Source organism: Thermobia domestica, chromosome 16 (assembly GCF_964235325.1).
Source record: "Thermobia domestica chromosome 16, izTheDome1.hap1.1, whole genome shotgun sequence".
NCBI lineage: Eukaryota > Metazoa > Arthropoda > Insecta > Zygentoma > Lepismatidae > Thermobia > Thermobia domestica.
The window spans coordinates 104,123,090-104,142,000 of NC_137469.1; the positions used below are offsets into that span (position 1 = coordinate 104,123,090).

The following is an 18,911-nucleotide window of genomic DNA, read 5'->3' on the forward strand; positions in this document are numbered from 1 at the left end:
GATTCTCGAGCAGGACTTCTCAGGAGTAGTTACTTATTTTTATTGATATCACCCATTGTCTAGTGCACAATCTGCCTACAGTAAATTTTATTTGGCCTATTCTTCCTGTTTCAATGTATAGTTAGTGTCTGTAAGTGCCTATTTTTATGAAATCTGAAATAACTTTCTATTAATAAAATAGAGTCCCAACTATGCAGCCTAATGGGCAGATCAAATAAAAAAAATCAATAAACACTTTCTGAACTACCCATAGCATTAAAAACACTATTTTTATCCCAAAACCAACTCTTATTCGTTTTTTCTGACCTCTTGGTACAGGTTATTATTTAATAGAACATTTTTTTATGTTTTGTACCATGCGTTTTAATAATTCCTTATAGAAAAAGAAAGTGCAAAAATGAAAATATGTACAGTATTGTACACATTTTAAGATAAATTTTATTATGTCTGACTCAAAAAAACAAGTACATAGTGCAGTATGAATATATATGCAGTGTAGTGGAGTATATGTCTAAAAATAACTGAACATTAACGAAAAACGTACGTTTTTTTTTAAATACAGAAATTACATGCCTCTACATATATATCTTATTTTATTAAAAAGAAATATTTTAAAACTAAGCCGCATAGTACGGAGACCGGATAGTCGCGACGCGGATAGTCGAGAGTCTGCTGCAGTACCTTTTCATTTCGTATCAACTGGTAGAGAAAAGTTGTACAGAAACTTGCTGTGTTCAAGATGTTATTTTTAGTGTTTGCAAAATTATCTGTGGAAATATTTCGAAATTTCCAGTGCCTATTTTCATATTTCGGTGCCTAAACATCCGGGCTCTTGGTATGAAATACACTAACATATGTACCTTCATGTCCAAAATTATTGTCGCATATCTATAAATATGTTGTTGTAAAATATCATTTGATAACGAATTCGCCCGGTATTTCTTATAATGTTAGTATGTGTATAATCGACAAAGACATGTATGTGGCAAATTTCATGTCAAAAAAGCAGTAAATAAGAACAATAAAAAGAAAATAAAGCTTCCTTGTCCATTTAGTAACATTTTGTTTTATTCATTCTAATTTTCGTATTTATAATTCTTTTCCTATGAAATTTACCACAAATATACATTTCCCGATTATACACATAGTGTCAGTATTAAAAGTACCCTGCAAATCATTATCAAATTACATTCTTACAAAAAGACAGTTATAGATATGCGACAATCATTTTGGACATGGGTGTACGTAAGTAAACCTATTTGGATAAAAGGTTTTGCGCCCAAACGGCTGTGTCCAAACGACTGCGCCCAAACGTCATGGACCTGGACCCGTTCTCAGGTTTTATTTGCGATAGGAAAAAAGAAAGTTTGCTTTCCTGTAATGCGTCTCGCGTTCTTTCATCGTAAATAGTGTATAGATTCCATATGTGAAGTTCCTCACTCTTTTGACTTACCCTGCAAATAGTTACGTGGCGGTATATGATATATTTTTTCTTTTTCTCATTTACAGGCTGTGGTGAACGTGTGAATGAAGTCCGACGTTGCGGGTAGTAAATCTGTAGTACAATGGGGGATAATGGTCCAGGGAATTTTGGTCATCAGAAAAAGCGTTCTATAGATGAGATGATAGAGCATATGACAGCTGATTTGCAGAGTAGCGATGGTCAGTACATCCAGTTGGGTTTCACACCACCACCTACTCCGGCTACCCCTCATGCGTGGTCTGAATATCCCTCAGGTGCTACACATCCTTATATCCCACCACCAGTATCTCCCACCGTATCCAGTGCTCCCTACTTACAAGATCTCTCGTCACACTTTAAGACCAATGCACCTGAAGAAGACATGGTTTCTGGAGAAATTCCGACAGGCTACTTACGTTCATGTCCTCAAGCGTATGGCGTTTCTGAGATGACTGTGATGGGGAACTCATCAGGGAATAGCGATATGGGTAAAGTAGCGGATGTTGATGGAGGATATCGCATTATATATGGCGGAAGATCGTCTCCAACTACTTTTATTGATGACTGCCCTCAAAACATTCCACAAAATATGGAAACTTATTTACCGTATCATTCTCCAGGTGATCGAGGGACATCATCGGTTGGAAACCGGAACCACACACGAGACTATGGCTTGTTCAATGAATCGCAGCAGAGGGTTGAAAATGTTCAAGAGAAATGGAACAATAAAGGAAACCGCAAACAGCTCATTGATAATTTAGTAGGAAATTGGATTCCAACGGTGTCAGGAACCTACAGCCCGTTTGGTGGCAGAACTAAAGAAGACGAGAAGGTCAAGAAGAAAATCGTTGGTGAAGTACGTCCTATGCGGCCTTCTTATTCAGCAGTTGTGAGTAAAGCTCCACCTGTGAAGCAAAATTCAAATTCCAACATTGCTACGAAGACGGATCCAAGTCCAAGCACGGCAAATAACTCGTCTGCTGGTGGTAGTGGAAAAGCAAAGCAAAATATGAAGACAAAAGTAGGCAAAAAGGGCTTCCTCAAACGACAGCATTCTGGAGGTGGTGAGGAATTCGCTTCAAGTTCTGTAACCACAAAAATCAATCAGATGTGTAGCCAATCACAAACGCAGAATACCAAGCTTGTTCCTGGCGGTGGAGACCCTAAAACTATAGTAGAACCTCGTAAATGGACTCAGTTAGATGAGTTCGAAGACGAGAAATCGGATAAAGGAAGCAGTATTAGTGATGTGACATGCGTATCAGGTAGTGGGAAAAATCAGGTGTCCACCAATTTAAATGATGAGCAATGTAACACTGATAGCGAGAAAAGTAAGAAAATTGGAGCTGCGTCCAATAAAGCGAATAAAGCTAAAGCTTCTTCACAAATAGGTAAGTATTTGTCTCCAATGAATCCTTTATCTCATTCTTCCTTATCAATAATTAAACCGAAAGGTTTTATGAGTTTTAGTAAATTTTATATCTAATTTCATGCAGATTTTAAATGATAGATTTACAACTTATCAATATTTAGTGACACTAAGAAGATATTTACTTGTGAAAAATTCCCTGTTGAGGTGCTTATCCTTTAAATCAAGAAGGCATTTAGTTTGTAATTGCACATGAAGTACATAATGAGAACCTTACCTTTTTCGTTGAAGACTACTTTCCTAGTTTGTATGTTCATTTATCACAACTACCTTTTTCAGGGTCAAATAGCTTAAGAAGTTGATTTGAGGTTTGATTTTGGTTATGAAGAAATTTAATCTAAGTTATTTAAATATTCAAAACTGTATATAAACTGTCTAATTTATATGGATAGTAAACTACTATCGTATGTCAAACCATAATTTCTCTGACATTTTGTCAGACTATATACATATAATCAAAATAGAAAGATGTGTTAGTTACGAACAAAAGCAGAATATTTCTTTACAAGACTGAAATCTAGTCATAGAGTATAGAAAGTGGTTTAGAAACAAATACTGGAGAAAAGGAAGTACCGTCATATTCATAATCTGCCTAAAATATTCAAGATGTGTCGTAAACGTACAGTCTGGCTAACTTGACATATGGGTTAATTTTTTCCCAGTTCTTTTTCTTTTGTAGACCTCTTTGTTGTACTCAGATGAAAACATGAGCTCCTTCGTGGCTAGGTGGATAGCGTACGCGCCTTTGGCGTGGGTGACCCGGGTTCGATCCCCGGCGGGAGCTCATGTGGTTCGGATTCCACGTTAATCAGTAGGTCCACGTCTCATATAGCCTCGCTGCTGAAAGGGACGCTAAACTAAAATCAACTCAACTCAACTCAGATGAAAACATACCAATCATGAAAGCTAAATGTTTTTATTGAGTGTTTCGTATCTTTTTCGTTCATAACTATTATTGAAGTAACTTAATTTGATATTCATGTCCACGTAAACGTTAGTTTTTGTTGTTGTTGTTTTTAAACACGTGGATATCTGAGTTTCAGTGTTTAAGTTAGATATCTGATAAGTAGTTTATCTCTATACACGCTTGGAGATTGTTTTATTCCTATATATATATATATATATATCACACAAGAAAACGTTTCCTGTTCCATCTTCCGAATCTTCAGTTTAATCCTTGTGCAATACCGTGCAAATGTTGTACAGGAAATACCAGGCGTCCTTTTCAGACCTTAACTGCAGGTGTTTTTTGGGGAAAAAATTATTGATATACAATTCTTTATTGCTTCTTGTTTGTTATTCAAAATAAATTATAGCGTTTTTCATACATAAAGAAATTAACAATACATATATTTAAATGAGACAGAACGTTGACAAAGTAGCTATCTATCCGGCCAGCTTCTTTTACTTTAATGTTGTGTGTTAATATTCTACAAACAATGGCGTAGGTACCGGGATACATCTGACAGTTTGGATTTTGTTACCTTCGACGATTGTTCGAACTACTGACATTGCTTGTTTAATCAAAAATTGAAGATTGATTACATTAGCATTATCATAGGGTCCTTTTAGGACCCGACGGAAAAATACCATTATAGCTACAGAATCAGTAATACTCCAGAGAACAAATTTTTTATTCTGTATATTCAGTATGCACTGTGGAGGAAATACAAGGAAAACTTGCAAGTAATGTGGTTAATCTAAGAGAGAGATCATGTTAAAGTAGATTCAGTTAAGCTATCTAGATAATTAGATATATAGGAGTAGAGGAATCTCGACGCTAAATAATTGCTTACCGGGAATGAAACAATACTCAATCACAAATTAAAACTTGAGTAATCGTTTGCAATACGAGGCAGCAGTATGAAGCAAAGAAGTGTTATAACTGTAACTGAGTAACAATAGCAGAGAAGCGCACGGAAAGACACCATGATATGTATTTTAATTCAAGCATACTGAATGACGTAATATTTGTGTTTTTGAGTGAACCAAGGTTCTATTCCTTTCTAGAATATATGTGTAGATACGTTGAACTGCAGTCAGTGTCAAAAATTTGAATACAGCTTTCTTGATGTAGAAAGAACGTAATTCTTTATACGTATCAAAATTCTTGGTGATTTATTCATATCGAAGTTGGTAACTAAGGAATAAGTAGATGCTAGAAAATGTAGATTCACTTTCACTAGCTACTGAAACTTTCTAATACACTGTTACTGGTCAAGTACTCAATAAGTAAATTACGAGAAGCGTATTCATATCTTTAATTTAGAGCAATTACTCTTTTGTATACATAGAAAAAGTACTGTTTTTTGCTATTAGTTCGACTGCTTTAAAGTAAGTCCTTTCACAATTGTACAATCACATATATTTGAAACAAGTGTTCTTACGCATTTTTCAAAACTAAATATTAGCAAAAATTAGAACTCGTACTGAAAGTATCCCAATTAGTTAGGTAACTGATATTTTTAGTCATGGATTTTTTTAGTCTTTTAAAAATTGGAAAATTTTAAAAGTATGTAGCATTATAACATTGTTTGAATTCATTTATAACAATAGGTGAAGGAAAAGCAGGTGAAGCAACATTGTTGAATAATGACAAGACTGCATACAATAATCATCAAAAGCAAAATGCTGCCAAGCGACCTCTTCATATTAACAATAACTTGGGGACTAATTCTTGGCAGAGCGCATCTGAAAAGAATCTAATAAAAAGTGCTGGAGTGAAGAACTGCAAAGTGTGCTTAGAAGAAAAGAAAGGTAACGTATAAAAGATTGTGTAGAAAATTGATACTTTAAATTATTGTTTGTAATGTTACAGCCCTCATTTGATCGTTTGCAAGCGCGTTCATGTTCGATTCCCAGTGGGAGCATAGATTTTTCGATGTTGACTGACAAAGGAAGTATCAATGTGCTTATATCGAAACCTACCGTAAAATTTCACTCAGAGGAAGGAGGTCCCACAGAAAGACCACACACAAAAAAGCAGCTGCGTTTTTGAATTGGAAATAACCAAAATGGCAGATTGAAATGTCGCGTATCCATGTCGACAATTGCACAATACGTTCAGTACCACCCCTTGTAAACTGACTGTTAATAATAAAAAGTCAATAACAGCAATGTGGGTACATACTATACCTAAGGGGAAGTCGTACGGTAAGGTGAACCTTGATGGCAGCCATCTAGAAATCCGCCCTCTTGAATGCAGGTCAAGTTCTGTAAATAGGAATAGGGCAATATGATACATGATTTTGGGCTAGAATTTAAGCAGAAAAGCAATGGTAGCAATAGTTTTAAGATACGTGCATTTGGTAAATCGTTACAAGCATATTTATTGTGTATGTTTCCATGTGCACAACTCCCGAATGAAACAGCTGTCCAACAATTTGTAAAATACAAAAATATAGGAAACACCCTCTATATTTTCCAATTTGTCCCAAATATTGTTGAGCAAAGCTACACATTTGTAGGAGATTAGTCGGCAAATTTGGTTCAAATTGGTTGAATAGGGGCGGAGATACAAGGCGGACAAAACGAAAATTCCATTGGAAAAGTACAAAATAGTTTAAATACCATGTAGATGTTTTCTGATGATTTGTTTGAAATTATGGTGGTCACTAAATACTTTTGAAAGACTACTATGAAAATTTGGTTCAAATCGGTTGAATAGGAGCGAAAATATACCAGATAATACGAAAATTATCGAGTAGGAGTTACATTTTAATAGCGACAACTTATTTTTGGACAGCTGTTTCATTCGGGAGTTGTGCACATGGAAACATACACAATAAATATGCCTGTAACGATTTACCAAATGCACGTATCTTAAAACTATTGCTACCATTGCTTTTCTGCTTAAATTCTAGCCCAAAATCATGTATCATATTACCCTATTCCTATTTACAAAACTTGACCTGCATTCAAGATGGCGGATTTCTAGATGGCTGCCGTCAAAGTTCACCTTACCGTACGACTTCCCCTTAGGTATAGTATGTACCCACATTATTGTTATTGACTTTTCCTTATTAACAGGGAGTTTACAAGGGATTGTGCTGAACGTATTGTGCAATTGTCGACATGGATACGCGACATTTCAATCTGCCATTTTGGTTATTTCCACTTCAAAAACGCAGGTGCTTTTTTTGTGTGTGGTCTTTCTGTGGGATTTCCTTCCTCTGAGTGAAATTTTACGGTAGGTTTGAATATGAGCTCATTGATATTTTCCTTGTGAGTATCGTGATATCTACCTGAATTAAGAGGTAACGAATTTCGGTTTAGAAAGTCAGAGATAATGATGGGAGTGATGTGCTGACCCAACTAAAGTGATTTGGCTGGACAATATCCTGTCGTGGAGTTGATAGGATGATAAGTTCTTGAATATTGTAAGAACTAAGAAAAAAAAAAAGCATTGATCGTGATCCAAAAAATAATAATTTCTTATGTAATTTCGGCCCTTTCTCCAGCTGCTTTTATGTAGGAATGTTTGAACACAAATGTCCTTCGATCACAACGGCACATAATGAGTTCTGTTTTCAAAATAAAAATATTTTCCACATGTTTACACACTTAATAGTTGAAAAAATCTTCCCTGTGTAATATTGTTCAATAATTTAAATAGATCTCTGTCAGTGGCATAATCCCATAGTTTTTTTTTTTTGGTACTCTGTCAGTGACATTACAAATTCAGTTTTGAAGAACAGGTTTGTCTAAAAGTAAAGGTGTGAGAGGATCTGAATTTGTGAGATAACATATCTGGTGCATGGGGGTTTATAGTTCTATCCCCGACCAACTAAGTTTGTAGTAGATAACATCGTGTCTATGAGTTTTCTCGGGGTACTTCCTTTTCTTCCTATATTCTCATTCCACCATTCTTCCATCATTATGCACTAACCTTAATCATACGTATCCCTTAACCTAACGGTGATAATCGTTGGACGTTAAACTGAAAGGTTTCATTTCATTTTTGCAATATATACAAAGGCTGTCGCAGAGAATGTAAGACAAATTCCTGTATAGCAAAACAGCGACTTTCATTGGCTAGCAACTGTATTAGGATGAAAATTTGGTTCATTAGTTTCCGATTGAGACCAAAATGAACGCAATATTTCAAACAGTCGTGGCTGCGTAGCAGTTAAAAGATAAACGTGTACATGGAACTCTCCAAGAACCATTAAAATGAAATGCAAAACTTACCAAAAAAAAAAAAAAAAATCAGAATCAGCCATATCAAGTAGATGTACAGCTTTTTCAAAATAGGCACCATTAACAGCTACGCAAGCGTTCATACGCTCCTGCCACTTTATTAGTGTCTTAAAATTCGTCGTCAGGTAGCGAACTGAAGAAAACTTGAGAGCTGCGGTAATGACTTCTTCGTTCGTCATGAAATGACGACCACGTAAAGCAGCCTTTAAAAATGAAAATAGCCAAAAGTCGCGGGCTGTATGCTGGATGATGTCTATTTTTCTTCTCGTCGCGTAATCCTGAAAAGCCCGTTCAGTGTGCGATCGGGCGTTATCGTAGTGCAATAAGAAGAAGCTCTTCAAATGCGGCCTCTTTTTTGCTGCGTGCTGGCGCAGTCTCGATGACTCCTTGGTAGTATACTAAATTCACCGTTTGCCCGGGACATCATGCATCTTCGATTCCAAAATGCAGTTGGCGTCACTTTAGCTGCGCTCTTCTGTTGCCGTACTTTCTTCTTGCGAGTCGATTGTGTGGACTTCTATGTGTTGTTTTCTTGTTTTGTAAGAGGGTCAAATTCACGGATCCATGTTTCAACGGCAGTTATGATTCGATCCACAAAGAAGGGATAATTTTCTATACGTCTCTTCCATTGGGTACAAACATCCACATAGTGCTGCATTTGTTCTCCTGCAAGAAAATGTGGTACCCCTGCGGAGCAAACCTCCACTTTCAAATGATCACGCAAAATTCGGTGCACGGTGCTGTAGGATGCATATTTATGAATTATAAATATGCATCCTATAGCATCCGTTTGCAAACAATATACGTATTTAAGGTTTGTAAAGACTTAAAATCGGCTTAATACTGGGTCCTTGAATTTCAGTTCTTGATTTGGAGTTTAAAATTTGATATTTAGCATAGTAACTAAATCATAGGTAATCTTAAGATACGTAATATTGTGCCAGCGATAGATTCATCTTCTATGAAAACAAAAGGTTAAAAAAAAAAAAATACTCTGCTTTGTTCAAGACTTGGAAGCCAAGTTACGCAGCTTTTCCACATTTTTAAGCATTCGTAAATATGTGTTGAAGAAATCAAATGGAAGTTTTTTTGGTCGCTGTAGGGGCCCGGCGGCTCAGTGGTAGATCGTGCACATTTGGTGTGAGGGATCCCTGGTTCAATCCCAGATCGTGTGAGTTTGTGGCGAATATACTATATATATATATATATATATATATATATATATATATATATATATATATATATATATATATATTTTAAGGGCGAGGTCACGTTTCCTCCCATATCCTTATCGTATTAGATAATGTCACAGTCATTCATTTTCATTGATCATCCATCTCCTTCAGTAATAATCGAGAGACTTAAAGCTGATATATTCAGTTTTCATGACAATGCTGTCATGCTGGTTACATAACAGTTGGGGAGTATTTTCGCAATTTATTTTAATTTAAAAAGATTCTACATTTTGAAGATATGGATAGTGGCGGGAATATATATATATATATATATATATATATATATATATATATATATATATATATATAATTATTATTATTATTATTTAATTGTCTATTTAAGCATCATACAATCATCAGAAAGAGCTGATTCAGTAGATTTTAGAAAACTGTGACGAATCTAAATCTAAATAGTGTTCAAAAGTGAAAGATTTTCATTCAGGTTTCGTTTCCCCTCGGCTGAGTAAATAATAAATTATTTTAATTGTACATATATTGTCAGATAATATGCTTTAGTTTTATTATAATTCTTTGTTAATGTAAACTATTTTGTGTCATTTTAAAATATTTGTAGGAAATAATGCGGGTTCAGCGAAAACTGATCCAAGAATTGGTGTTGGATCTCGTAATCCTGGGAAGAATACTGGTTTCAATTGTAATCAGAGCCATTTTGTACCTGAAAAACTTCCACGGGAAAATCAAGGAAGAAGAGGCCAGCGAAGTAGGAAACGAGAATGCCCGTCTTCCTTAGGTAAGAATCATATTTATGAGCGTTCAGAGGCATAACTAACTGGTTCATGCTGGCTTTGCTTTAGTAATTCAAAATAGAAGTAATGCAGTTTCAGAGCAAATCACATTTTATTTAAAATATCTGTTTAATAGTTTCACCAATTAACTAAACATTTGGTTTCATCAGATCAGATAATGTGCCTAATGAAGGAACACTTTTAGTTTGTTGGCGAAACTGTTATACAGTTTTTAATTAACACATTGTTCTTTGATCAGAGACCGTGTGTAATTTCTTTTTTGATGCATAATCTCAGGGAGGACAAATTTCGAGAAATGGATTCTTTCATTTACTACGGAACCTCAGCTGTGCTTCCTGGTGGCTAAGCCGTTAGCATACGCGTCTTTGACGTGGGAGACCCGTATCCGATTCCCGGTGGAAGTTCGTGTGGTTCAGATCTCACGTTAAGCTGAGGTCCACGTCTCATGTAGCTGCTCAAAGGGACGCTTAACTCAAATCATATCAAAGCTGCTTCAGATGTTCTGTTGTAATGAAGTAATAACGTAAGAACAAGTAATAGATTTTTTTTTTAAAGTTAGATCGTCTTTTGGTATAAATAATGGTTCGAAAATGACAAGAATAAATTGTAATTGGCTTTTCTCTTTTTACTCCCGGCGCATGCGTACTTTAGCTTACAGTTTAACTTAAGGTGTGTATGTATGTGGTACTTTATTTCTCAGTAAATACTGGCCTGATCTGAACCAAATTTGGTGGGCTAATAGCTTATAGTCAAGTGAATAAAAATGCTACATTTGATGGCTGGGCTCGGTTCGGTTAAACTCGCTTTGTATGTGATATTTTATTTCTCGACAACTACTGGCCCGATCTGAACGAAGTTCAGTAGGCAAATACCCCATTATCTGCGGAATGAAGATAGTTATACTTGGTGTCCGGGCTTGTTTTGTATGTGGTGTTTAGTAGTGTTTATTTCTCGGTAACTACTGACTGTATCTGGACGAAATTCGATAGGCAAGTAACCCATTGCCTAGGAACTAAATATTGCTTTATTTGATGGCCAGGCTCACCTCGACTTGTTTTCCTTCTGTTCCTAGTAAATCACATCTTAGTATGATGTGTCTTTATTCAAAAGTAATTTTGAGAATAATTAGCCAGGTTTAATTGTTTGATTGTTCTTAATTTTCATTGTATTGTTCATCTGGAACATATCTTAACACGACAAGGAGAAATACAGGTGTGACACCCTCACACGAGTGGTTCAGATTTCTAGGTGGTAGCTTTTGGGTAAGGAACTATTGGTTTGACCAAGGAAGTGACAGGAAGATTAAAAGGTGAGTTACAACAGTCCTGATTGGATTAGTTTAATATATGGTAGAATTCAGTAATAAGCTGTTTTGCCGAAGGTTTCTCAACCACGAGAGTTTCTCAACCCATGAAGTTAATAAATTTACCTAGAATGAACCGTTTTATAGTATACTTCTAAAAATAATGCAGTGACAGTAATTGAGATCACAAAGATTATTGGAAATTCATTCGGAGTTCATTGTTGACTAAAAAGGCATAATATGTATGTTATTTTATTATGTATCGAAGAACAAATTTCACATTGTTTACAGTTTATTCCAAAACAATTTCTTATTCAGGTGTCTTATTTCCAGTGACTTATTGCCAGACTGTGTGGTTCCAAATTCTTCGTTGGGGATCTATAGCTGTGCTTGTGATATCGTGGTTCCTTCATCTACTTAGTGATGTATTGGGGATGAGTACACGTCTTCTACTACAACTGTAAGTAAAATACGAGTTTATAATTTGTCTGGAAAGAGAATAGTGTAATACTATAACATCTGTAGAATAAGAATAAAGAGCATGTGAAAAAAAAAAAAAAAAAAAATGAATTCTACTAGAATTGTCAAGTATAGTTTGTTCACTTTCTTTGTGTGCAATTGCTGCCCAGTGCCGCACTTTTTTTTTCTGCAAAATTTAAACAACAGATTCTTAGATTGTAACACTAAAGTAAAATATGTTCTTAACTTTACAATCTTGAAAATTTAATAAGATAAAAGAGAACCATGCTTTCATTCATGTTAGTTCGAAATGAGCTTTTAAAATTGTGTGGCTTTATTTATTTATATATGTTTTAAAGGAGTTTCTGTTACTTTGGAAAGTTTGTATATAAGGTAACAGCGAAGAACACATTAAAAGATAGGGTGTGCAAGAAGGAGGGTTGGCTGTTGGCATCGTATGGCTGATGGTTTGTGATTACGTAGGAGAGGGAGTGACGCTTAATTCTGATATGAGGATAAATCTGTAGTGTAAGTTAATACAAGATGTGTACCAATAAATAACGTAATGAGACTGCCAACTCTTCGCTCGAACTGGCAATGCTGGTGACGTGGGACTTGGGATGTGGATAAACATATGATACATCGTAAGTCCGTGGGAACTTGTTAGCGTCACGTTGGTTGTCCGTAGCGATTGTTTTAGTGAAACAGATTTTGCTTGTGCATTCTGACAATGAGTGACACGAATATCGAGCAACGGTATGCGATCAGGTTTTGGTTGATACTTGGACACAGTGCAACGGAAAGTTTTGCAAAACTTCGCAGGGCTTACAGAGATGCCATTTTATCAAGAGCCCAGGTGTTTTGTTGGTTTAAAGCATTTGCAGAAGAAAGACTCAATTGAAGATGAATGTAGTAGCGGAAGGCCTTTGGTTGCAAGAATTGATGAAAATATCGAGAGAGTGTTTCGATCATCGGTGACAGTTAGAATGATCGGGGCAGAGTTGAATTTGAGTCACACCATCGTTCATCAGCTGTTGACGAATGAATTGGGGATGTGAAAAATCTGATCCAAACTAGTTCCGGAATTCCTCACGCAGGAACAAAAGGACATGCAAAGGAACAGGTGCGTTGATTTTTTGGATTCGATTTCAAATGGTTCCCATTTTCTGGAACGTGTCATTACGAGTAACGACACTTGGGTCTTCCAACACGATCCGGAAACCAAGCGCCAGAGCATGGAATGACACACTCCAATCTCTGTAGGAAAAAAAAAAAAGGAAAAAAAAAAGCAAGAATGATTAAGTCAAAGATGAAAAACATACTGGATTTGCTTCTTTGATAGCCAGGGAATCGTTCACAAAGATTTCGTGCCTCAACGGGAGGTTCTGGAAAGACTGCGAAAAAGGGTTATGCGTGTGGGACTAAACTTCAAAATGAACTGGGTGTTGCAACACAACAATGGGCCTTGCCACACACAAATTTCAATACCTTTTTTTTTTTTTGACTAGTAAGAACATTCCTGTGGCTCCTCAGCCTCCTTATTCGCCTGACTTAAGTCCTTGTAACTTTTTCCTATTCCCAAAATTGAAAACCTACCTGAAGGGACATCGGTTTTGGGACGTGGACAACATTCAAAAGGCTGTAGCCGATCAGCTGAGGGCTATTCCAATATCTGCGTTTGCGTTCCAGCACTACTATGAGGAGTGGAAGAACAATCTCCCTCAGTGCTGAGTAGCTTCTCAATACAGTTACCTAGAAGGAAAGAATGCTGTATTTTAGTGTTCTTGGAGTAAAACAGGTTTGAAAAATCAAAAAAGTTAGTATAACTACTTATGTACGAAAATGTTACTTGTCCGCCTACAGGGATTGTAAGGATTTTAACCTTACTTTACGGATGCCCCTTGTGTACTGTATTGGCTTGAATGTAGTACGATCTCTAGTGTAATGTAGTCCCAAGTTTTTTTTTCCCCCCCATGATTTTAAAGGAAAAATAAAAATACCCAGGACAAAATATTACCCACACTTCAAAGTATTATGTAATAGAAAACTTATCATTTAAAATTTAAGTCTGATTATTATGTCTTCTAATAGTTATCAATCTTTATCATCCTCTGCTACTATCTCATCTTCTGAAGTGGAACTGGATTTTTGTTCAGATTATCATCCTATAAAATGCCATCGTCGCTGCCATCCGTATTATAGAAGCAGTTTCTGAAACCCTTAACAATAGACTTTCTACTAATCCTGTTCTATACTGTAATAATCCACGGAGCCATTTTAAATAAGCTATGTATATATATCAAGTTTAAAGGACTAGTCTGCTATTATAATACAATTACTGTTTTTACAAAACTCACACTGTAGATAGTATGCAAAGTACCATAACCCGTTTTCAAAATAAGTCCATTGGTATCAAAGATGCGGGAAAAGAACATGCATAGAGTAGCCTACACGTTTTCTGGGTCTGTATATGTACGAGGTCAATTCGTCCACGCTAATACCTGAAGATAAACTCAAATTCTTCTGGTTTCGCTCGTGGACAAGAGTAATTTTCAATTTCAGTTGGATAAATCTGGTTTGTTAACTTAACTTACCAGTTTATAGATATTGAGAACACGTGGTAGTTGTAATTGCTAGTAATATTTTAAATGACAAGAATAGTTGAATATGATGGCGTCGCCTCTCAGCTTCACATGTAGGAGTGTTGAGAAAATTCAAGCATTTGTTACGGATAACCGTAGAATTGAATTAAATAATAATTAAATTCAATTGATATTTTATGTAATTTGTTATTATGACAGCTGAGCATGAGTGGCACAAGAGGGATGAGCATCCTTTGTCTAAAACATATTCTAAACCAAAACGCTATTATGCACAAAAACAAACAAACGCACGCTTTTTTGTTTTGTGTACTAAGAAAGATGATTCAGTAAACCAGCAGATTTTCGCCGATGACAGCATTAGCACTAGTAAAATAAGCAGGTAAGAATTATGTTGATAAGCGTAGGAATTGTTGATAAATATAGGTGTAAACTATGTCCAAAGGTATAAAGAATCATTTGCAGTGCGTACCAACTATAAAATATTGAAACATTTTCAGTGTGTACATATTGAAAATCTCTCTATATCTTCTGTGTATATTTACCAATGTTATTATTTCATCGTGAACCCTTACTTCTTACCGGTTAGTCTTGACCTTATAAAAGCATCTTCGTAAAGTTACTTTTAGAAGTGAGCAAACTTTCTACAAACAAGCACAAAATTACGTAAGACTTCAGAAAAATCTGCTGTACAAAGTTTTCATAACAATAAGATTTCCTGAAAATAAGAATTCTAGTGTAAGGAAATCGGATTATCATATTATCAAGCTTTTTGATCTCATCATTGTTTATCGTACACACGAAATGGTGCAAAATAATATGTCTAAGAAGAAGATAAGGTCTATGTTAGTTGTAGGATCGGTTGAGGAATGTTTCAAGGAACACCGAAACAGTGCAGCTAATAATACATTTACACTTAAACTGCCCTATAAGTGGAATTTAATTCAAGCTTGTTTTAAACCCGAGGAATCGTGAATCAAATACAACTCTGTACCTTAGAAGCCGCATGATGCGCAAGCGACTCAAGCTATGCTGTATCATTTATGTTATCTGATGTATGGCTTTCAGGACAAAACTTGGATTTGGATGACTCACGGACATAAAACAGTATTTTTTTTTTCATCCATTTAAATGGAAAGATACTTTTGTTCTTGAAGTTCTTAATTTAATTTTGTAACAAAATATCGTGGACACTAGGGAAAGACATTTTTTCCTAGTGTGGCAGTCAGTCGTGTTAAATACTGAACGCAGTAAATAAAAAAGTACATTAACAAATATTATAAACATATGTCAGTTCATATGCTTAAATAATTAAACTTCATCTATTTATTCGTAAACGTGTTTTGTAATCTGCGGGAGACGATAGTGGAGGCTGAGCAATGGAGATTAAGTTTACAGTGTAAATATAGTATACCTACTCGAAAATAAGCCTTTCATCCTTTCATTAAACTGATTATTTGCAGAAAACGAAAACAACACACAATATGCATATACAACACGTAATAATAATAATAATAATAATAATAATAATAATAATAATACGAAAGATGACAAAGGTAATTTAATCTACAAAATTTTATTTTAGTTACTAGTTTTCCAAGACTCCTTTAGTTTCTATAAAAATATTCATGGACGTTAATTACTCAAAACTAAACAAATTTCTAACAGCCAGTTCAAAACTATTTAAAAATCTAAATGAAAGATGAAGCCAATTTTTTTTTTTTTTTTTTACTTTATTTAAATCACTTCTTTTTATTTATTATTAAAAATTCTCTTTAGTCATTACATTTCATTAATCTTTTCAAGAATACTAAAGTTTTTTTCTTCCCCTGTCATACGCAGTCCCTAGATTTGTAATTCCTATTAGGTAACACTTAAACCTGATTTACAGGGTGGACTATTTATCGTGATATGCCCTTGTAACTTTTAACTAATAAACTAGAACTCTGAAATTTTATACCATTCAAATATCGGTAAGGAAACATTGTCAATAATAGTTTTACCACCAGGCAGTGTTGCCAACCCAAGAGATATTTTTCAAATATCGCTACGTGAGGTTATTACATATTTCAAACCCACATGCTAAACAAAAACTAACAATATCACATGTATTATTCAGTGTTTGTTGCAAAATAAGGATGCTATAGTATCCCAAACATCCAAATTTTGGTGACCTCCGTAGCAGTAATAACGCAAGTAAGACGGATGAGACGGCACGTCCTAATAATGTGTGATCATGATATGACGGATTTCGAATGAAAAGGAACAAATCTATAAGGGATTATAATTTGACTTTTTTCGAAAACTGCTTAAATAAGTACTTAATCGAATTGCATAGATGGCTTTCAATACATGAAAAGATTATAAAACCGTTTACAGCACATTCTGAAGATGTGGTGAATAAGGTAAAGGTTGCAACGTTGCTTAAAACTATGTAATTCCGAGAACTTGTAATAATACTCACTAAAAAATGTTGTTGCAATATTACAAAAGCAAAGGAAATCGAAAATCGTTTTAGAAGGTTCCCACAAGTAAGCTATTTTAAACAGTATATCAAATATAACAATTTTTTCATATCTGCGGGAAATAGTTTGAATTATTAAATCTGTAAAGGGCTTTATAATCTTCATGTCCACTAAAACCATCTACGTTATTGGATATCTAAACACTTTCGAAATTTAGAATTTTGAAAAGAAATACACGTTTTCAATTCCTGGTAACTTTTTTTACTTGCTCGAAATACGTCATATGATGATCGTTGTATTCGACACGAAGGTACTTTGGATGTGCATGACTTGTCACTTGACAAGTTGTAGAACTGTTGTAAAACCCTCCAAACTTTGATTGTTTTTCGATGTTTGTGATACTGTAGCGTCCTTAGTTTGCACTACTATATGGTAAGTGTGGTACTGTAAGGTTTCATTTTTTTAACGTATAGATCTGAAATATGCAATAATCTGATGTAGTGCCACTTGAAAAAATACAATTTGATATTGGGTTGACAATTCTGTTAATCGGTTGTATTGCAGAGTATGTGAAACAATGTTCCCCTGTTGATATGTGCATGGTACGATATTTCAGAGTTTTGTATGTATTAGTTAAAAAGCTACAAGGGTTTGCCAAGATAAATGGTCCACATTGTTCACAGGTACAGGAGAATTTAGAAAACACATTAGGTTAATTTTTCTTCCTAACTATCTTGAGAAAATACTAAGTCAGCAAATAAAACGTAATCAACATTATTTATTTGATTTAAGTAAATCGTTGCTAAAGTGTTAATACGAATTTCATTTTTACGCAGCTTGGATGGAAGTAGAACTTCTTAACTTAGATTCGTTAAATGCTATTCGGACCAATATTTGAACAGATACTTCGTCAGACTCAACTCCTGGAGACATAATTGGAGGTTCAGTTTTTTTGCAGGTAAGTACGATTTTCTTACACCTTTTTTGTTACTACTAAAAATTGATACTTAAAATTTTATATCATAAATTTTGATAAAATACTTTAAAATATTTGATAACCGCCACTATTACCATGTGTCTGTCATTTTATGACTTGTGTTTCATGTTGCCAAATGTCGTTTTTGCTGATGGATATACCTAGTGGTACAGTCACTGAACTTGCTTGGAGTTGTAAATCAAACCCATGTCTATTATTACGCAACAAATTTAATGATTGTACCAATAAATATGTGCATCATGAAAACCTATACCTGGCAGCAGTAAACACAAGAGATAGAATCACAGGCAGACTCTAGTAGTGTTGGTTATTAGATATCCTTTTTAAGTGTTTTTGATAAATTTATGATATAAAGTTTCAGGTACTCAATTTTTGAGAAGTTAGTAACAGAAAACGATGATGTAATAAAATCATGCTTACCTCACCAAGAAGCTGAAGCAACAAGGATGTTTGCAGACTTTTAGACTGACGAATGATCAGTTCAAATATAGATCCGAATAGGATGCATCGCAATTAAGGTAACAAGTTCTCATTTCATAAGTCAAAACTGTTTCACTAAGTCTCTTTTTCTTTCTCGCAGCTTATTTGGTTTTACGTTAAGAACTCATCAGACAACCCAAAGCGGTGAGTCACTCAGACAACCGCTTGTTTAACCAGGTGAAAACTCATTCGATTCGATCCAACAAAGACACAAAACATATTCGCTGTAGGTAAAATTACATTCGGACATCAGTTTCATCACCGTTTTTATAAAAGTATTCGGCGCGTGTGATATCAGTTTCTCGAAATGAAGGTTTAGTTGACTTTTTGAATTGAAAATATTATAGTGTTTGATCATTATGATATCTGGATATCTATTGTCTCTTGAGAATATATGAGTACATTTGTAGTCATTTGCAGCAACGAAGGTTCATTTTTGCTTATTAGCCACTATTTCCATGTTTTCACAAATAATTTTTAAAATAACTTGTAACACATTTTTATATTTTATATTT

General features: G+C 34.9%; 1 protein-coding gene and 1 long non-coding RNA gene across 3 annotated transcripts in view; both read left to right on the plus strand.

The window, feature by feature from the left end:
• The window catches only part of LOC145673298 (uncharacterized), a 56,889-nt gene that overhangs the window by 16,190 nt on the left and 21,788 nt on the right, over window positions 1–18,911 (plus strand). For both annotated transcript variants that reach the window (XM_081742880.1, XM_081742881.1), the window contains exons 2-5: window positions 1,510–2,853; window positions 5,448–5,648; window positions 9,900–10,076; window positions 11,729–11,855. In XM_081742880.1, coding sequence (XP_081599006.1) covers window positions 1,566–2,853; window positions 5,448–5,648; window positions 9,900–10,076; window positions 11,729–11,855 — 1,793 coding nt within the window. In that variant the 5' untranslated portion in view covers window positions 1,510–1,565. The remainder of the gene's footprint in view (window positions 1–1,509; window positions 2,854–5,447; window positions 5,649–9,899; window positions 10,077–11,728; window positions 11,856–18,911) is intronic.
• On the plus strand, window positions 11,863–18,908 carry LOC145673299 (uncharacterized). Its single transcript, XR_014128744.1, has 2 exons — window positions 11,863–14,836; window positions 18,497–18,908. It is a non-coding gene; the product is annotated as an uncharacterized LOC145673299 (long non-coding RNA).